Source organism: Typha angustifolia, chromosome 7 (genome assembly GCF_048772165.1).
Source record: "Typha angustifolia cultivar Huaian chromosome 7, ASM4877216v1, whole genome shotgun sequence".
NCBI classification, from domain to species: Eukaryota; Viridiplantae; Streptophyta; class Magnoliopsida; order Poales; family Typhaceae; genus Typha; species Typha angustifolia.
Window position 1 is genome coordinate 570,795 of NC_133245.1, and position 19,526 is coordinate 590,320.

The 19,526-nt window shown below is 38.9% G+C and overlaps 5 protein-coding genes across 6 annotated transcripts; 2 read left to right on the forward strand and 3 right to left on the reverse strand.

Moving 5' to 3' along the window:
- Positions 1–161: 161 nt before the first annotated feature.
- LOC140762453 (cysteine-rich receptor-like protein kinase 10) lies at positions 162–4,274 on the reverse strand. The gene is made up of 7 exons (XM_073100261.1): positions 3,321–4,274; positions 1,828–1,965; positions 1,604–1,734; positions 1,318–1,528; positions 1,007–1,244; positions 743–893; positions 162–649 (listed from the first exon to the last, which is right to left on the reverse strand). Exons 1-7 carry the CDS (start codon positions 4,165–4,167, stop codon positions 311–313), a joined length of 2,055 nt encoding a protein of 684 aa, XP_072956362.1. The 5' UTR covers positions 4,168–4,274; the 3' UTR covers positions 162–310.
- Positions 4,275–4,954: 680 nt separating this feature from the next.
- Positions 4,955–6,889, forward strand: LOC140762463 (uncharacterized). Of its 2 annotated transcripts, none has more exons than XM_073100274.1 (3): positions 4,955–5,220; positions 5,347–5,413; positions 6,561–6,699. In XM_073100274.1, exons 1-3 carry the CDS (start codon positions 5,077–5,079, stop codon positions 6,581–6,583), a joined length of 234 nt encoding a protein of 77 aa, XP_072956375.1. In that variant the 5' UTR covers positions 4,955–5,076; the 3' UTR covers positions 6,584–6,699. The 2 variants fall into 2 exon arrangements, with proteins under 2 accessions (XP_072956375.1, XP_072956374.1); XM_073100273.1 differs by having other exon boundaries at positions 4,961–5,220; positions 5,347–5,418; positions 6,561–6,889.
- Positions 6,890–7,108: 219 nt separating this feature from the next.
- On the forward strand, positions 7,109–18,124 carry LOC140762059 (uncharacterized). The gene is made up of 16 exons (XM_073099665.1): positions 7,109–8,472; positions 9,129–9,242; positions 9,347–9,474; positions 9,583–9,793; positions 9,991–10,228; positions 10,533–10,683; positions 10,780–11,133; positions 13,549–13,671; positions 14,200–14,310; positions 14,581–15,460; positions 16,117–16,230; positions 16,335–16,462; positions 16,571–16,781; positions 16,979–17,216; positions 17,521–17,671; positions 17,768–18,124. Exons 1-16 carry the CDS (start codon positions 7,608–7,610, stop codon positions 18,122–18,124), a joined length of 4,374 nt encoding a protein of 1,457 aa, XP_072955766.1. The 5' UTR covers positions 7,109–7,607.
- On the reverse strand, positions 11,133–12,458 carry LOC140762461 (cysteine-rich receptor-like protein kinase 34). Its single transcript, XM_073100270.1, has 3 exons — positions 12,106–12,458; positions 11,830–11,980; positions 11,133–11,726 (listed from the first exon to the last, which is right to left on the reverse strand). The coding sequence occupies exons 1-3, from the start codon at positions 12,375–12,377 to the stop codon at positions 11,379–11,381; spliced, it is 771 nt and encodes a 256-aa protein (XP_072956371.1). The 5' UTR covers positions 12,378–12,458; the 3' UTR covers positions 11,133–11,378.
- A 242-nt stretch (positions 18,125–18,366) lies between the features above and the next one.
- LOC140762459 (cysteine-rich receptor-like protein kinase 34) lies at positions 18,367–19,440 on the reverse strand. Its single transcript, XM_073100268.1, has 3 exons — positions 19,094–19,440; positions 18,818–18,968; positions 18,367–18,714 (listed from the first exon to the last, which is right to left on the reverse strand). The coding sequence occupies exons 1-3, from the start codon at positions 19,363–19,365 to the stop codon at positions 18,367–18,369; spliced, it is 771 nt and encodes a 256-aa protein (XP_072956369.1). The 5' UTR covers positions 19,366–19,440.
- Positions 19,441–19,526: the final 86 nt, after the last annotated feature.

The window sequence follows — 19,526 nt, forward strand, 5'->3', positions numbered from 1 at the left end:
AATGAGAAAACACAATATGGGATTCATTTCAGTCTGATGTTTTTTTTCTTTCAAATGAATCAAATTGATTTCTTTATAAGCTGAAATCAATTGAATTCGATCTAGATTTGGTTCCGAACAGAGTACAAGAAAGCAAACAGGGTTACATCCACATAAGAAGCTTGTAGAAACTCGTTCAACTTACTTTATAGAGAACAAACCCTTATAAAATGGGCTACCATAGCAGTCTAAGATACCCACATTATATGATAAGCAAGCTGATACATCCATCAGAACAGTTTCACTCGTACTACTGATCCTCTTCTGACCCTCACCGTGGTTCCAACTCAGAGACTGAGCCATTATTTCCTGAGACTACTTCCGGCGTGCTCCAACGCAATTCAGCATTTGCATGCGTCTCAAGCACATCCGGATTGTTAGTAATGTTTCTCGAAATAACAAAAGCAGGTGTCGAAGGAGCTGGAAGAGTGAAAGATGGACTGCTGAGCATCAGAATTACAGATGCCATGCTTGGTCTCACCAAGGGATCCTCCTGAACACATAGTAATGCGATGTGAATGCATCTTATTACATCTTGCGGCCGGCACCGATTGGTGAGGCTTCTGTCGAGCACCTGGATTGGTGTCTCTTGTCCCCAATTATGCCAGACCTATTGAAAAAACAGAGTTAGATGATATGAGTAGTTTATCTAATATATATATATATAGGCATCAACTGGAGAGATCTTCATGAATCCACTTACAAAGGTCAGAAGGTTTTCAGAGTGGATAGATTCTTGATAATGTGCATTTGTACGGCCAGTCACAATCTCCAAAACCAGTACGCCGTAACTAAAAACATCTGATTTGGTTGAGAAGAAGCCATGCATCGCATACTCTGGTGCCATATATCCACTGTCGATTTAAGATATAGATGTAGGATGAGATTAGTAGCTAGCTAGGTTGGATATGCTTGTTTCAACTAGTGTTTCTATTAGAAGAATGAGAGAGCGTGTGGTAGCTTTTACTATGTCCCGGCGATCCTGCTCGTGTTATTTTGTGTCATATCTCTGTCGAAAAGCCTTGCGAGACCAAAGTCTGAAATTTTAGGATTCATGTCCCCATCCAACAAGATGTTGCTCGCCTTAAGATCACGATGAATTATCCTAAGCCTTGAATCTTCGTGAAGATAAAGAAGGCCTCGACCAATCCCTTCGATGATTTTGTACCGCGTTACCCAGTCGAGTAGTCCTCGCCTTGCAGAGTCTGTTCCATGTAAGTAGAATTTGATCAATGGAAGTCGTGAAAGGAATTAAAATGCCATGCGTCAGAAACATACTGAAGAGAAATTTGTCAAGACTTCTGTTGGGAAGGTACTCATAGACGAGAAGATTCTCCTCCGCTTCTAAGCAGCAACCCATCAACCGTACCAAATTCCTATGCTGAAGCTTCGCAACCAAGACCACCTCATTCCTTAGCTCCACCAATCCTTGCATTGAGCCTCTTGAAAGCCTTTTCACGGCTATTTCATGTCCACCTAGTACCGTCCCCTGTATGCGTATCGTTCAAAATGGTGCTAATTGCAACTTTAAAGTAATTTGGAGAAACTCATAGTTGAGGCTCACCTTATAAACTGGCCCAAATCCACCTTCTCCAAGCTTATTTGCTGCAGAAAAGTCATTTGTTGCAGCTTTTAAGGTGCTCAAATCAAACATCAAAGACTCTGCATTTCTCATTTCCTCTTCATCTCCACCATCTGCTTACAAGGCAAATAATTTCAGCGCTCGAAGTACATGTCCATCTGTATGCCACTTTGTTCTCAGAAATAGTAATTATGCATGAAACTTACTGAGTATATCTATAACAGGTGACCTCTTAACCGGTTTCCTTGTGAGGAAGAAGATACATGAAATAAAGAGGACTAATGATGCAGTAGCCGAAGAGATGGCAAGCATGATAATAACCGTCCTCGTAGTTCCATCACTTCCTGCAGGAGGAGTAATTAAAAAGGAAGACGTCATTAGAATCTCCGTTTACTGAACAGCTAGTGGAAAGCACAACCACTCCACTCCAGGATCATATGATTCATATCCAACAATTTTCGTCCGGCACTTGCTGTTCTAACCTAGCTTGTAAGCAACGACTGTTTTATTTATCAAAATATGTATTATTTTAATTATAAATTTTGAAAATTATAGGACTTCCAAACTATATAATTTTACACAACTAGATTTTTCTCTTCTCTTATCGTTTGCCTTCTCATTTATCATCATCTTCTCCACCTCTCTCTCTCTCTATCTCTCCTGCATATTTAATTTTAAAATTTTATACAAAAATAATATTAAATCATAAAAACAAGATAATGCAACATGAAATTTTTTAATTTTGATCCTAATATATTTTTAGACTTGTTCTTTTTAATAACTAATTTGAGTTGTTATAATGTGGTATCCTAAAATCCATGTTACCTAATGACTGATTTTCTGTATATATAGTGAACGTGGACATGCATGGTCGGAGGATAAGTGGATAAGTCGGGCTGTTTGTATTGACCGTTTAACCCTTAATATTAAGAAAATTATAGCAATCCACAATATAAACGAAAGTATAGCAATCCACGCCATGCTCTTAATCTGCTCAGACATTGTTAAGACTTTTAATTTGAGGGACGTGACAAGCACGAAGATAACAGTTTCCAAATTCCATCGGTTGACGTTGACTAGAGTTATGTTCCGACAACCTTGACTCTTTATTATTATTATTATTATTATTATTATTATTTTCTTTACCTTCCTTCCAGTGTGATAATTATAAGGTTTATTGAATGGATAAGATTTTCACAAAACATGCATGACGGAGATATTTCTCATTTTTCTAAGATTTACATCAAGCTTTCCTGCACTTAGACTAGAGAACTTCTAAGTCTCCCAAACATAAGCTACTATCAGGGTCATCTCAAGAGAAATCTAGTCCCTAAACGAACAGTAGAAGTCTAGAAGACAAAAATGAATGGGGCCTTCATAAGAAAATGATTTATAACCTCCAGTTAGGGGCTTGGGCTCAGAATAGCTCAAGACCTTGCAACTAGGGGCCCCCCAAATTTTAGGAAAATATGCTCATTTGAGTGATCAGCCAAATCATGGCCTAGGGCTTGCTTGAGCCTGTGGTGCATATTTGGTATCTGAAGCTAATTTTAAGAAGTGATACTTGAAAGATAATACGCGTTTTTGAGAGAAATGGTGGTGCAGATTCACCATTAAGACATATTTGTTACTAAAATTAAGTAATTAATTAAACATATGTAATTACTAACAGATAAAGTTAGATATATTCGGTCGTTACCTCCCCTTGAGCCTCCTGGTGGTGCACTGCTAAAATGAGGAGAAGTGGGAGGAGGAGGTGCAGCCCTCACCGGCCCTGACGATGGCGATGCATGTGGCGCAGTCTCATTCTTGCGAAGCAAAAGGTTAAAGAAAGGATACACCTCATATCGAATATAACAACTGTGCCCAAAAACCCTACATCCCGTACTCCCTGTGCAGCATGATCTAATTTTATCCACGAAATTTACGAGGCAATTGGTGCACTGCTGCTCCGACAGGTCTCTGGTGCACTGGGCCAACCCGTAAATCTTCGTAACGCCTGTAACGTTCACCACTTCGGTTGCGAACATCTGTGCGGATCCGTACACAACCTCCGCAGTGAGATTGTCCATGAGAAGGCCTAGAATCTTCTTAAACAGTTGCGGTTTCTCAGCGTTGGCCGAGTTGCTCGTGCAGTACTCAGATGAGTACTCCAGGATGGAGAAGCTTGTATTGGAGTAGCGGAGCGAGCAATCGTCATACCATACCATCGCCGACATGTCAAACGGACATCGAAACTCTATATCTTGGATCGAGTTGTAAATGCAACTTTTGCAGTCAGAAGGGGATAAGTCGCCGTGGCATAACGCGAGGCCGTACACTTTGTCCGGGTCTCGGCCTACTGTCCCGGTGGCGAAGCCGGAGGAGGTGGCGGCGGAGTTGAGGGAGGAGAAGAGGGTGTTGAGGTTGGCTTGGAAGGCGCTGTTGGCTTTGTACCTATCGTTTGAGCATTCGTTTTGTATGAAATCCGATTTGGTCGCGGGAATTTGGAGTATGATGAGAAGGGATAGGAGGAGAGACATAGTACTTGTTACGTGTTTATGCATGCCTATGGGAGGGAGGAAAGGCTAGAAAGAGATAAGTGGTGAATGGTGATATAGCTCCATGCAGGCACGGATCGATGCATGTCCGCGAGTACTTGGCAAATGCAACGGATCAACAAATAATCAATAGAAGCGTCAGGTTTCGCTACTGAGAAAAAGACTAAGGAAGTCGCGGCCCTTGTCCCGTCAGTTACGGATGGAATAATTGATGCAGGTGATGCAAAACATGGTGGACAAAGGGTGAAAAAGAGAAAATAAAAGGGAAGAAATGGTTTCACACCTCCTTATTAAAAAACGATTTCACGTCAAAAATTTTCAGACAATAAAATCATATAAACTTTTAAAAATTATAACGGATCTTTCTATAAATCTATAATGAAATCAAGTAAAAAATACCCTATATAAAAATAAATAAAAGATACCTTAAATAAATCAAAATCAGAACCGAATTTCTACAGGAGGTATCATTAATTATCGGTGCCTCCTACGCTAGTACACACACCATCGCGTCCTATTAGTAATATCCGCATCGAGGGGTTTTGTTTATTGGGCATTTTAAGCACAAATCATCTACCAATGTAGGCATTTAGTAATAAATATTCAATTAACAAATTTCCACGACATAATCGAGTTCAGTCCATTATCCAGAACAAATCTCCAAGATGTGCTCATAGGCCGTTCTGGGTTGGATTCGGGCCCAAAAAGTCGGGGCCACAATCCGATACGGCCTTGCTTTCTCAGATTCGGGACATTGTCCATGGAGTAAGCGGGTTTCAGATTGGGTGGGGCCTAGGCCTGCGTGCAACTTCAACGTTGCCATTGCCCATTGCCCGAAGCCGCACTGCGGCATTGTAGTTAGCAACTTCTAGGCATCGGGAAACGTCTCCTCGTTCCGAAAGTACCGAAACGGGGATGGAGGAGATAAGAGCAAAGCAAGAATTCGTGTACAGAGTGAGCACCGCCGCGGAATGGGGGGAGCTGCAGAGGTCTGGCGCTGTTCTTGGTGGGGATCTGGACCGCAGAACTGGATGTATTCACCTCAGCGACCTTTGCCAGGTACGGTAGTAAAAGAAGAAGCCGGATGGTTGATACAAAGTTGCAATAGCTAGGATTTCTCAATTGGGTTCGCGTTTTGGTCCACTTTATGCATTGGTGTGATGTAAAGATAAGAATTTGATGCAGGTGAAGATGGTTCTGACGAACTATTTTAAGGGAAGGGAGGACCTTTACTTGCTCCAGATCGACACTGGTAAGGTATGGATTTTCTTTCCTGATGCTCTCGCTTTCGATTTATTTTGTGAATTGCGTCTTTGTGCTCTTGGATTTCTCTTGATCCTCTGATGGGGTTGCGACAAGCTGTAAAACTGGGAGATGAGGGTGGGGGGTAGGGAGGGATGCTGTGTAGTGATAAATGTGAATTGCCATTAATAAAACTCTCATCTTTTGAGTTGTCATTGATTTGGGCTCTTTGAAACTGAAGTTGATCTCTTCTATGGAAAGGTGAAAACTGATGAGGCAGATTCTGCAACCGTTGTTATATGTCTATAATCTGACTGCCCACGTTTCACTATATACATCTAGACACTTGATGGATATTTGCTCCAGTAATCTGTGGGTCATTTCACTACCAAATGAGCTTATAGGTCTAGATTTTTCTTGTCCACAGATCAATGCTTCAGTGTGGCAATAGTTATGGACTTGCATGTTTTAAGACTCACTACATTTATAAAGTTTTTTGATGGGATATTCTGCGGATCTGGATATTCTTCAGATGTCCATTAATCATGCAATATTCTCCATTCACATCTATTGTATTCTATTTTTCGAGACCATTAAGAGAGCATGTTGTTGTCATCATGTAGGACAATCATTATATTAGGCTTCAAAATTTCTCTTTCTTGATATATTTTCTTTTTCATGTAGATCGTATGTTTTTATTGCTCGAAAATTGAATACATCCAGAGTTCTTGCCACGAAGAGGAATTGGAGACTAGCAATTGATTATAAATATATCTCCTAAGATAACTGCCTCCCCACCCAAATTTTTATTATGGTCCCATCAGATTAGCTAAAATTAGATTGCTGAGGATTAATTTAAGGAGCAGTATTCTCCTATTCTTTTTTGTCAGACTATTATTACTAGATATTATTTTTTTTTACTTTCTGTTCATCTGTAGAGTTGCTTCTCATTTTTCACTATCTTTTCATTGGAAAAGGAAATTATGAATTCCATCTGCTTGGGAAGCAAAAGAATGATTCATGCATGATTAGTGCATCGTCCTATACTTGTATCAATTATGCAGCATCTAGTCACTTATTTTCTTCCAGTATCAGTGTAATATTCACTATATACACTAAATTTTGAGAGTTTGTATTTCCTGTCACAATCTTTACAGCTTGGGGAGGGATTAGTTTATGAAACAGTTGATGGTTCCAACTATTTCCCACATTTCTACGGCCCCGCTAGGAGCTTCAGCCCTCTTCTACTTGATTTTGTTGCAAAGGTTGAGAAACTGGAAGTAACGAACAACGAGTTCAATTGCGTTCTACTTGATCAACTTGGAAGCTGAATCCACTGTAATTGCAATGTCTGCTTTCGTTAGTACCCCTCATACCTTGTATATATATGTAGTTCATTTCTGCTGCTAAAATCTTTCATTGTTTGCACTGTAAACTTGATTTGTGTGAATGAAAATGTCAAAATATTATCAATATGATATTTGTACTCATGAATTATCTTTGTCTAATACATTATCTGATCCATGCTCAATCCTTGTGATGTCCTCAAGAAGATCAATGTGCTTATCTTTTGTTCTGGAGCTTGTAAATTAAATTTCAACCTAGTGAATTTTGTGTATAGCTGAAAATATCAGCTGAAGAGGTTCATTTATCATCTTATGTACTGCTTTTCTCTTTGGTCATTAGAATTGCTAATTTTCTCAATCTTAGTTTAAGCGTTAAGATCTTGAAGCTGGTTTCAATTTGGTAATTACCTGGAATTGCTGTCTGTCTATGGCCTACATTAATGTTGATCTTTTTCGCATTAGCTTCGTGGAGATTTTACTCGATTTAGAAGCCTCCACGAAAGCAGGAAAAAGTTGCAGTCGCGGTCAAATTCATGCAAGTCCAATGCAGTGGACATTTTGAATGGAAGATGGGTACAAGTTTTTGATTGGTTAGCGAAGGAAATTGCGAGAGATGCAAATATTTACATTATGTAGAGGATTGGTAGTTGATCTGTGATCTAGTTTTTCTTCTAGTTTCCCAGCTTAACTTCTCCGTCAAGTTTAACTCCTTGTTCTCGACCTTCGTAGACCGTAGCTTTCAAAAGAGCAAATTGGAACTAAACTCCCATTTCCAATCCGGAAGACTTCTCATAGTCTATGTTCCCTCCTCCTCCTTCTACTACACCCCTTCTCCATTAACTCCAAACATCTTCCATTATGATCTCTAATCCCTTCCTTGTCCTCCCCAACATCCAGTTGCTTCTCTTCCTCTCCCTTCTTCTCATCACTTTCCACACTGTCATCGCAGACGACCCCTTTGTATGGCTTGTTTGCTCCTCAAAGGACTCCAACTTCTCCACCAACAGCACATACCAATCCAACCTCCACCGCCTGCTCACTAAGCTCCCTTCCGTCGCCTCCCCCTCCGGCTTCTCCATCATACCCGAAGGCCAACCACCTGACCAAGTCTTTGGCCTCGCCCTCTGCCGCGGCGATGTCTTCCCCTCCCAGTGCAAATCCTACCTGTCCACCGCCGTCGACGGCATTATCAGCCGCTGCCCAGTGGGAAAAACTGCCGCGATATGGTACGATAAATGCCTTGTACGTTACTCTTCCGTCAACTTCTCCTCCGTCGACGACACTGCATTTAGACGGATACTCTACAATGTCGGAGATATCTCAAAACCGGAGAGTTTTGAAGGATTGTATATGGCGTTAATGGGTGATCTCACGCAGAAGGCTGCGTATAACTCCGATCGGATGTTTGCAGTCGAAAAGGCAAATTACACGAGCTCTGTAAAGTTGTATGGGTTGGTGCAGTGCACAAGGGACCTCACAGGGGAGGAATGCTACCAATGTTTGCATTTATCTCTGACACAAATGTTACAGTGCTGTTGGGGAAAGCAAGGAGGGGCAGTGTTAGCTTACAGTTGCTATCTTCGGTTTGAGATCTACACTTACTATGATGAGTCCTTGGCGGAGCCGCTGTTGTTGTCACCACCGCCATCAACATCTGCACTCTCACCAAAATCAGAGCCAGTGGGCGATTCTGGCACCACACCTGCAACGAGAAAGGACGGTGGTGAGTCTCAGAGTACTCTCCTTTTAGATCTTAATCTTGAAGTGGACTGAAATTTTAGAATCATTGACTAAAAGTTGTCAATTTGTCAATCAATGTATCAGAAGAAGGCTGATACATGTATCATATCATCTGTAATTCTCAATTCTAAATCATGAGAAACTGGGCATACAAAAAGCATGGCTAGAATGTTGGAACATGTGATAAGACAGGTAGAACAATAGATCACTTTATTGATCATCTTCTAAATAACACAGAACGAATCTATAAGTTATTATCTTGTTTTAACTTGGATGCACATTCAGTACATGTTTCTTGTCCCCAAGAGAACTTTCAAGAGGTTGCCTTGATTAAAAATTTAGAAAAAGATACCATCAATAAGAAGATATCCATATCTCTGATGGTTTCCTGAATTTGTAGTTCACAGATATTATGGATTACTTAAATCATCTTCTTTGTCTGCAGCCGTGACTTCACGCTCTGTTTCTCTTCAATTCCTCCAGTTATCTCTCATTTCTGCATATAATCTAAAAACATATATATGATTCTGTGTCTGCAGAAGTGCTTGTATGAGAATCTATGAATATTCTTTTCACAATTCAAATCTTCATCAAATGGCAAGTCTCACTCAAATGCTTTAATTCTCTTCTGGGGTTCAGGAAGCAGGGACAAAAGGAAGATACTTGCTCTTGTTGTCATAGTTCCAGTTGGTGCTCTGATGCTTCTCTCAGCGTGTTTTCTTTATATGAGGAGGAGGAGAGTTCCTGCTCCTGGTGAGTAGTTAGAATGTAAAATGTGCATCAGTTATGAGCATGCAGAATTAATACATTAAATACAAATATTGTTTTGATTCTAAGATGTTTTTGTTGTGCTGCAGATGCTGCAGATGTGGAGAAAAGAAATGAAGAATCTCTGCTATTTAATTTGGATACAATTAAAGTCGCTACTGACAACTTTGCGAACAGAAATAAGCTTGGAGAAGGTGGATTTGGATGGGTTTATAAGGTAATAATTAGTGTAGAGTCTGTAGACTCTGACTTCTAATGAATGTTGTAGTAGAAAGTATTCACTTGAACAAGCTATTCTTCTAATACTATCCTAAATTTGCCATAGGGAATACTTCCTGGTGGACAAGAAATAGCTGTTAAGCGGCTTTCAATTAATTCAAGGCAAGGATTAATAGAACTGAGAAATGAGGTTGTCACTGTTACTAGAATTCAACATAAAAATCTCGTAAGGCTTTTGGGTTTCTGCTTGGAGGAGAATGAGAAGTTGCTAATCTATGAGTTTCTTCCACATCAAAGCCTCGACAAGTTTTTATTCAGTATGTCCTGAATGCTTCTTTGCCTAAAATCAAATAGAATGAGAAGATTTTTTTTTTTTTTTTTAAAAAAAAACCTTGTTTTATTTACAAGTAGGTCATGGTTTCCTACTTTTCTTCTTAGATGAAGAAAAGTAGTTCTTCTTTATTGATCATTATGTTGGATTCAGTGGCTTGAGTTTGAATTTCTGATCAAATAGATCCCAACAAATGTGGACAATTAAACTGGGGAAGGCGCTACAAGATTATTGAAGGAATTGCTAGAGGGCTTCTCTACCTTCATGAAGAGTCTCGGCTCAAGATTATTCATCGGGATCTTAAAACAGGCAACATTTTGTTAGATCAATTCATGAATCCTAAAATCTCAGATTTTGGTCTTGCAAAGCTCATTGACATGGAGAAAACAAGAGGAGTTGCTAGTCGAATTGCTGGGACAAAGTAATGTGAAATGTACCTTTCTTTTTGTATCCTTACCTAGATAAAATGCTCACTGTATCCTAATAAGTAATAACTAGTAAAAATTATCAACTCTTTCTGAGTCTCTACCACTGGTTATAGCATTTTTTTTCATTAGAACATTGGTAGGGTGACAGAAAGCTTTTCAAGAAAATTTTGCTCAATAAACTCATTTTGCAATTAATTTGTGAAAACTTTTGTACAATTTTAGTACTGATATTTTGCTTTTCTTCAAAAATATTGCATATTATATCCTGTGACTTGACTCTTACATGATGTTGCGCAGTGGATACATGGCGCCGGAGTATGTTATGTATGGACATATGTCAACTAAATCAGATGTATTTAGCTTTGGAGTTTTGGTTCTAGAAATTATAACTGGTCGACGAGTTACAGAGTTTCATGGATCAGGCCATGCCGCAAACATCTTGAGCTATGTAAGCACTTGCAATCTCTAACACCATTAATATTGAGTTGGTGTCCAATTCCAATAGTTGATATTTATGAGTATATTTCTCGCTTTCTTAAAATAGATATGGAAGAATTGGATCAAAGGGAGGCCATTACAAACAATGGATCAACGTCTAGGTGGGAGATACCACAAAAATGAAGCCATGAGATGCATCCACATAGGGTTACTTTGTGTCCAGGACGACCCAAAAAAGAGACCTACGATGTCAACAGTGCTTCTCATGCTCAGCAGTTACTCAATGAACCTGCCTATACCTTCCTCTCCTGCATTTCTGGTTCAAGGCAGCACTACCACTGAGAATAGTACAGCAAATGAAGATGGTAACTGCAGTAAAACAAAGCAGTCCTCCAGGCAAAAGAGAAAGTCTAGATTAGTATCTGCAAATAATGTTACCATTACTGATATGGAACCTAGATAGATGATATTTTTAGTTGCTGATAGTTTGTATCCATGTAATCACTTGCGTCAATAAACAGAAACACATAATCTTTGTCCTTGGGGATGAAGATATATACACACATATTGACTAAGAAAAGGAGAGAAAAAAGTATGTATTATTTGACAGACAAGATTTTACTTGTGTCCTTCCTTTTACTTGAGATAATCAAGTCCTTTATGTTATGATTGTTAACACATCAACCAAACTTTGATGAGCCAAAATTATCGCGGTTCCATTTCACTGATTGAGACATTATTTGCAGAGAATGGTCTGATGATTAATCTGCTCTTATTAGACTGCTCTCGCAGTTCGCCCCCCTCGGTCACATTGATCTCGCCATTTTTGTATGTCCACTTCAAGTAACCAGGCACTGATGGCTTCAAACGAATGGCTTCGCTACTACTGAGCATGAGAATGAGTGCTGCCATAGTAGGTCTCTTTGCTGGGTCCTCCTGAACACATAGCAGCCCAACTTGAATGCAGCTCAACACTTCTTGTTCTTGATACCGACCACCTAGACTTTGATCCACAACCAATAGTGGCGTTCCTTCATTCCAATGATGCCATACCTTTTTAAGAAAATGAAAAATGAAAGCTCTCATTTAAGGGATTGCATCATTGAACTGTATTGGATCATAAATGATCAACCTATAATGGAGGATGAGTGCTTACATAGCTTAGAAGGTCCGCTGCAAGCTCGGATTCTTGGAAACCATTGTTCCTTCTGCCAGTCACAATCTCTAAAATTAATACACCATAACTAAACACATCTGAACTCGTTGAAAAGAGGCCACTTCGAGCATATTCTGGTGCAATGTATCCACTTTCAAAAAGGAGAAGGCAAGATGTGAGAATTAATTACTTTTAGATTCCAGACTATTGACTAGTATTACAGAAAGGAAAAGTAGATATAAAGATTCAAAGTTTGTCAGCTGGGCTTGCGTTTACCGTGTACCAGCTATTCGATTGGTGCATCCGTGGTATTTATCTAAGTCAGAGAGCTTTGCAAGACCAAAGTCTGAAACTTTAGGATTCATGTTTTCATCTAGCAAGATATTGCTTGCTTTTAGATCTCGATGAATGATCCTTAGTCGTGAATCTTCATGAAGATAAAGAACTGCTCGACCAATTCTTTCGATAATCTTGTATCGTATTCCCCAGTCTAGTTGTTCTTGTTGGACAGGATCTGCATCATGAAAATGATAAAAACAACACATCATCAGGTAGTATAAGATTTTCTCAATGGAAAAAAAAAAAAAGAATCAGCTATATGAATGGATCAATTGACAGTATATTCCTCAGTAACAGCACTAGCTTTATTTGCCACTGTTCCAGATTATTGGATGAAGGAAAGCAATTTATTATTATAAGATTGGAGTACTGAATTGGATGCTGTGTAGTGATAAATGTGAATTGCCATTAATAAAACTCTCATCTTTTGAGTTGTCATTGATTTGGGCTCTTTGAAACTGAAGTTGATCTCTTCTATGGAAAGGTGAAAACTGATGAGGCAGATTCTGCAACCGTTGTTATATGTCTATAATCTGACTGCCCACGTTTCACTATATACATCTAGACACTTGATGGATATTTGCTCCAGTAATCTGTGGGTCATTTCACTACCAAATGAGCTTATAGGTCTAGATTTTTCTTGTCCACAGATCAATGCTTCAGTGTGGCAATAGTTATGGACTTGCATGTTTTAAGACTCACTACATTTATAAAGTTTTTTGATGGGATATTCTGCGGATCTGGATATTCTTCAGATGTCCATTAATCATGCAATATTCTCCATTCACATCTATTGTATTCTATTTTTCGAGACCATTAAGAGAGCATGTTGTTGTCATCATGTAGGACAATCATTATATTAGGCTTCAAAATTTCTCTTTCTTGATATATTTTCTTTTTCATGTAGATCGTATGTTTTTATTGCTCGAAAATTGAATACATCCAGAGTTCTTGCCACGAAGAGGAATTGGAGACTAGCAATTGATTATAAATATATCTCCTAAGATAACTGCCTCCCCACCCAAATTTTTATTATGGTCCCATCAGATTAGCTAAAATTAGATTGCTGAGGATTAATTTAAGGAGCAGTATTCTCCTATTCTTTTTTGTCAGACTATTATTACTAGATATTATTTTTTTTTACTTTCTGTTCATCTGTAGAGTTGCTTCTCATTTTTCACTATCTTTTCATTGGAAAAGGAAATTATGAATTCCATCTGCTTGGGAAGCAAAAGAATGATTCATGCATGATTAGTGCATCGTCCTATACTTGTATCAATTATGCAGCATCTAGTCACTTATTTTCTTCCAGTATCAGTGTAATATTCACTATATACACTAAATTTTGAGAGTTTGTATTTCCTGTCACAATCTTTACAGCTTGGGGAGGGATTAGTTTATGAAACAGTTGATGGTTCCAACTATTTCCCACATTTCTACGGCCCCGCTAGGAGCTTCAGCCCTCTTCTACTTGATTTTGTTGCAAAGGTTGAGAAACTGGAAGTAACGAACAACGAGTTCAATTGCGTTCTACTTGATCAACTTGGAAGCTGAATCCACTGTAATTGCAATGTCTGCTTTCGTTAGTACCCCTCATACCTTGTATATATATGTAGTTCATTTCTGCTGCTAAAATCTTTCATTGTTTGCACTGTAAACTTGATTTGTGTGAATGAAAATGTCAAAATATTATCAATATGATATTTGTACTCATGAATTATCTTTGTCTAATACATTATCTGATCCATGCTCAATCCTTGTGATGTCCTCAAGAAGATCAATGTGCTTATCTTTTGTTCTGGAGCTTGTAAATTAAATTTCAACCTAGTGAATTTTGTGTATAGCTGAAAATATCAGCTGAAGAGGTTCATTTATCATCTTATGTACTGCTTTTCTCTTTGGTCATTAGAATTGCTAATTTTCTCAATCTTAGTTTAAGCGTTAAGATCTTGAAGCTGGTTTCAATTTGGTAATTACCTGGAATTGCTGTCTGTCTATGGCCTACATTAATGTTGATCTTTTTCGCATTAGCTTCGTGGAGATTTTACTCGATTTAGAAGCCTCCACGAAAGCAGGAAAAAGTTGCAGTCGCGGTCAAATTCATGCAAGTCCAATGCAGTGGACATTTTGAATGGAAGATGGGTACAAGTTTTTGATTGGTTAGCGAAGGAAATTGCGAGAGATGCAAATATTTACATTATGTAGAGGATTGGTAGTTGATCTGTGATCTAGTTTTTCTTCTAGTTTCCCAGCTTAACTTCTCCGTCAAGTTTAACTCCTTGTTCTCGACCTTCGTAGACCGTAGCTTTCAAAAGAGCAAATTGGAACTAAACTCCCATTTCCAATCCGGAAGACTTCTCATAGTCTATGTTCCCTCCTCCTCCTTCTACTACACCCCTTCTCCATTAACTCCAAACATCTTCCATTATGATCTCTAATCCCTTCCTTGTCCTCCCCAACATCCAGTTGCTTCTCTTCCTCTCCCTTCTTCTCATCACTTTCCACACTGTCATCGCAGACGACCCCTTTGTATGGCTTGTTTGCTCCTCAAAGGACTCCAACTTCTCCACCAACAGCACATACCAATCCAACCTCCACCGCCTGCTCACTAAGCTCCCTTCCGTCGCCTCCCCCTCCGGCTTCTCCATCATACCCGAAGGCCAACCACCTGACCAAGTCTTTGGCCTCGCCCTCTGCCGCGGCGATGTCTTCCCCTCCCAGTGCAAATCCTACCTGTCCACCGCCGTCGACGGCATTATCAGCCGCTGCCCAGTGGGAAAAACTGCCGCGATATGGTACGATAAATGCCTTGTACGTTACTCTTCCGTCAACTTCTCCTCCGTCGACGACACTGCATTTAGACGGATACTCTACAATGTCGGAGATATCTCAAAACCGGAGAGTTTTGAAGGATTGTATATGGCGTTAATGGGTGATCTCACGCAGAAGGCTGCGTATAACTCCGATCGGATGTTTGCAGTCGAAAAGGCAAATTACACGAGCTCTGTAAAGTTGTATGGGTTGGTGCAGTGCACAAGGGACCTCACAGGGGAGGAATGCTACCAATGTTTGCATTTATCTCTGACACAAATGTTACAGTGCTGTTGGGGAAAGCAAGGAGGGGCAGTGTTAGCTTACAGTTGCTATCTTCGGTTTGAGATCTACACTTACTATGATGAGTCCTTGGCGGAGCCGCTGTTGTTGTCACCACCGCCATCAACATCTGCACTCTCACCAAAATCAGAGCCAGTGGGCGATTCTGGCACCACACCTGCAACGAGAAAGGACGGTGGTGAGTCTCAGAGTACTCTCCTTTTAGATCTTAATCTTGAAGTGGACTGAAATTTTAGAATCATTGACTAAAAGTTGTCAATTTGTCAATCAATGTATCAGAAGAAGGCTGATACATGTATCATATCATCTGTAATTCTCAATTCTAAATCATGAGAAACTGGGCATACAAAAAGCATGGCTAGAATGTTGGAACATGTGATAAGACAGGTAGAACAATAGATCACTTTATTGATCATCTTCTAAATAACACAGAACGAATCTATAAGTTATTATCTTGTTTTAACTTGGATGCACATTCAGTACATGTTTCTTGTCCCCAAGAGAACTTTCAAGAGGTTGCCTTGATTAAAAATTTAGAAAAAGATACCATCAATAAGAAGATATCCATATCTCTGATGGTTTCCTGAATTTGTAGTTCACAGATATTATGGATTACTTAAATCATCTTCTTTGTCTGCAGCCGTGACTTCACGCTCTGTTTCTCTTCAATTCCTCCAGTTATCTCTCATTTCTGCATATAATCTAAAAACATATATATGATTCTGTGTCTGCAGAAGTGCTTGTATGAGAATCTATGAATATTCTTTTCACAATTCAAATCTTCATCAAATGGCAAGTCTCACTCAAATGCTTTAATTCTCTTCTGGGGTTCAGGAAGCAGGGACAAAAGGAAGATACTTGCTCTTGTTGTCATAGTTCCAGTTGGTGCTCTGATGCTTCTCTCAGCGTGTTTTCTTTATATGAGGAGGAGGAGAGTTCCTGCTCCTGGTGAGTAGTTAGAATGTAAAATGTGCATCAGTTATGAGCATGCAGAATTAATACATTAAATACAAATATTGTTTTGATTCTAAGATGTTTTTGTTGTGCTGCAGATGCTGCAGATGTGGAGAAAAGAAATGAAGAATCTCTGCTATTTAATTTGGATACAATTAAAGTCGCTACTGACAACTTTGCGAACAGAAATAAGCTTGGAGAAGGTGGATTTGGATGGGTTTATAAGGTAATAATTAGTGTAGAGTCTGTAGACTCTGACTTCTAATGAATGTTGTAGTAGAAAGTATTCACTTGAACAAGCTATTCTTCTAATACTATCCTAAATTTGCCATAGGGAATACTTCCTGGTGGACAAGAAATAGCTGTTAAGCGGCTTTCAATTAATTCAAGGCAAGGATTAATAGAACTGAGAAATGAGGTTGTCACTGTTACTAGAATTCAACATAAAAATCTCGTAAGGCTTTTGGGTTTCTGCTTGGAGGAGAATGAGAAGTTGCTAATCTATGAGTTTCTTCCACATCAAAGCCTCGACAAGTTTTTATTCAGTATGTCCTGAATGCTTCTTTGCCTAAAATCAAATAGAATGAGAAGATTTTTTTTTTTTTTTTTAAAAAAAAACCTTGTTTTATTTACAAGTAGGTCATGGTTTCCTACTTTTCTTCTTAGATGAAGAAAAGTAGTTCTTCTTTATTGATCATTATGTTGGATTCAGTGGCTTGAGTTTGAATTTCTGATCAAATAGATCCCAACAAATGTGGACAATTAAACTGGGGAAGGCGCTACAAGATTATTGAAGGAATTGCTAGAGGGCTTCTCTACCTTCATGAAGAGTCTCGGCTCAAGATTATTCATCGGGATCTTAAAACAGGCAACATTTTGTTAGATCAATTCATGAATCCTAAAATCTCAGATTTTGGTCTTGCAAAGCTCATTGACATGGAGAAAACAAGAGGAGTTGCTAGTCGAATTGCTGGGACAAAGTAATGTGAAATGTACCTTTCTTTTTGTATCCTTACCTAGATAAAATGCTCACTGTATCCTAATAAGTAATAACTAGTAAAAATTATCAACTCTTTCTGAGTCTCTACCACTGGTTATAGCATTTTTTTTCATTAGAACATTGGTAGGGTGACAGAAAGCTTTTCAAGAAAATTTTGCTCAATAAACTCATTTTGCAATTAATTTGTGAAAACTTTTGTACAATTTTAGTACTGATATTTTGCTTTTCTTCAAAAATATTGCATATTATATCCTGTGACTTGACTCTTACATGATGTTGCGCAGTGGATACATGGCGCCGGAGTATGTTATGTATGGACATATGTCAACTAAATCAGATGTATTTAGCTTTGGAGTTTTGGTTCTAGAAATTATAACTGGTCGACGAGTTACAGAGTTTCATGGATCAGGCCATGCCGCAAACATCTTGAGCTATGTAAGCACTTGCAATCTCTAACACCATTAATATTGAGTTGGTGTCCAATTCCAATAGTTGATATTTATGAGTATATTTCTCGCTTTCTTAAAATAGATATGGAAGAATTGGATCAAAGGGAGGCCATTACAAACAATGGATCAACGTCTAGGTGGGAGATACCACAAAAATGAAGCCATGAGATGCATCCACATAGGGTTACTTTGTGTCCAGGACGACCCAAAAAAGAGACCTACGATGTCAACAGTGCTTCTCATGCTCAGCAGTTACTCAATGAACCTGCCTATACCTTCCTCTCCTGCATTTCTGGTTCAAGGCAGCACTACCACTGAGAATAGTACAGCAAATGAAGATGGTAACTGCAGTAAAACAAAGCAGTCCTCCAGGCAAAAGAGAAAGTCTAGATTAGTATCTGCAAATAATGTTACCATTACTGATATGGAACCTAGATAGATGATATTTTTAGTTGCTGATAGTTTGTATCCATGTAATCACTTGCGTCAATAAACAGAAACACATAATCTTTGTCCTTGGGGATGAAGATATATACACACATATTGACTAAGAAAAGGAGAGAAAAAAGTATGTATTATTTGACAGACAAGATTTTACTTGTGTCCTTCCTTTTACTTGAGATAATCAAGTCCTTTATGTTATGATTGTTAACACATCAACCAAACTTTGATGAGCCAAAATTATCGCGGTTCCATTTCACTGATTGAGACATTATTTGCAGAGAATGGTCTGATGATTAATCTGCTCTTATTAGACTGCTCTCGCAGTTCGCCCCCCTCGGTCACATTGATCTCGCCATTTTTGTATGTCCACTTCAAGTAACCAGGCACTGATGGCTTCAAACGAATGGCTTCGCTACTACTGAGCATGAGAATGAGTGCTGCCATAGTAGGTCTCTTTGCTGGGTCCTCCTGAACACATAGCAGCCCAACTTGAATGCAGCTCAACACTTCTTGTTCTTGATACCGACCACCTAGACTTTGATCCACAACCAATAGTGGCGTTCCTTCATTCCAATGATGCCATACCTTTTTAAGAAAATGAAAAATGAAAGCTCTCATTTAAGGGATTGCATCATTGAACTGTATTGGATCATAAATGATCAACCTATAATGGAGGATGAGTGCTTACATAGCTTAGAAGGTCCGCTGCAAGCTCGGATTCTTGGAAACCATTGTTCCTTCTGCCAGTCACAATCTCTAAAATTAATACACCATAACTAAACACATCTGAACTCGTTGAAAAGAGGCCACTTCGAGCATATTCTGGTGCAATGTATCCACTTTCAAAAAGGAGAAGGCAAGATGTGAGAATTAATTACTTTTAGATTCCAGACTATTGACTAGTATTACAGAAAGGAAAAGTAGATATAAAGATTCAAAGTTTGTCAGCTGGGCTTGCGTTTACCGTGTACCAGCTATTCGATTGGTGCATCCGTGGTATTTATCTAAGTCAGAGAGCTTTGCAAGACCAAAGTCTGAAACTTTAGGATTCATGTTTTCATCTAGCAAGATATTGCTTGCTTTTAGATCTCGATGAATGATCCTTAGTCGTGAATCTTCATGAAGATAAAGAACTGCTCGACCAATTCTTTCGATAATCTTGTATCGTATTCCCCAGTCTAGTTGTTCTTGTTGGACAGGATCTGCATCATGAAAATGATAAAAACAACACATCATCAGGTAGTATAAGATTTTCTCAATGGAAAAAAAAAAAAAGAATCAGCTATATGAATGGATCAATTGACAGTATATTCCTCAGTAACAGCACTAGCTTTATTTGCCACTGTTCCAGATTATTGGATGAAGGAAAGCAATTTATTATTATAAGATTGGAGTAC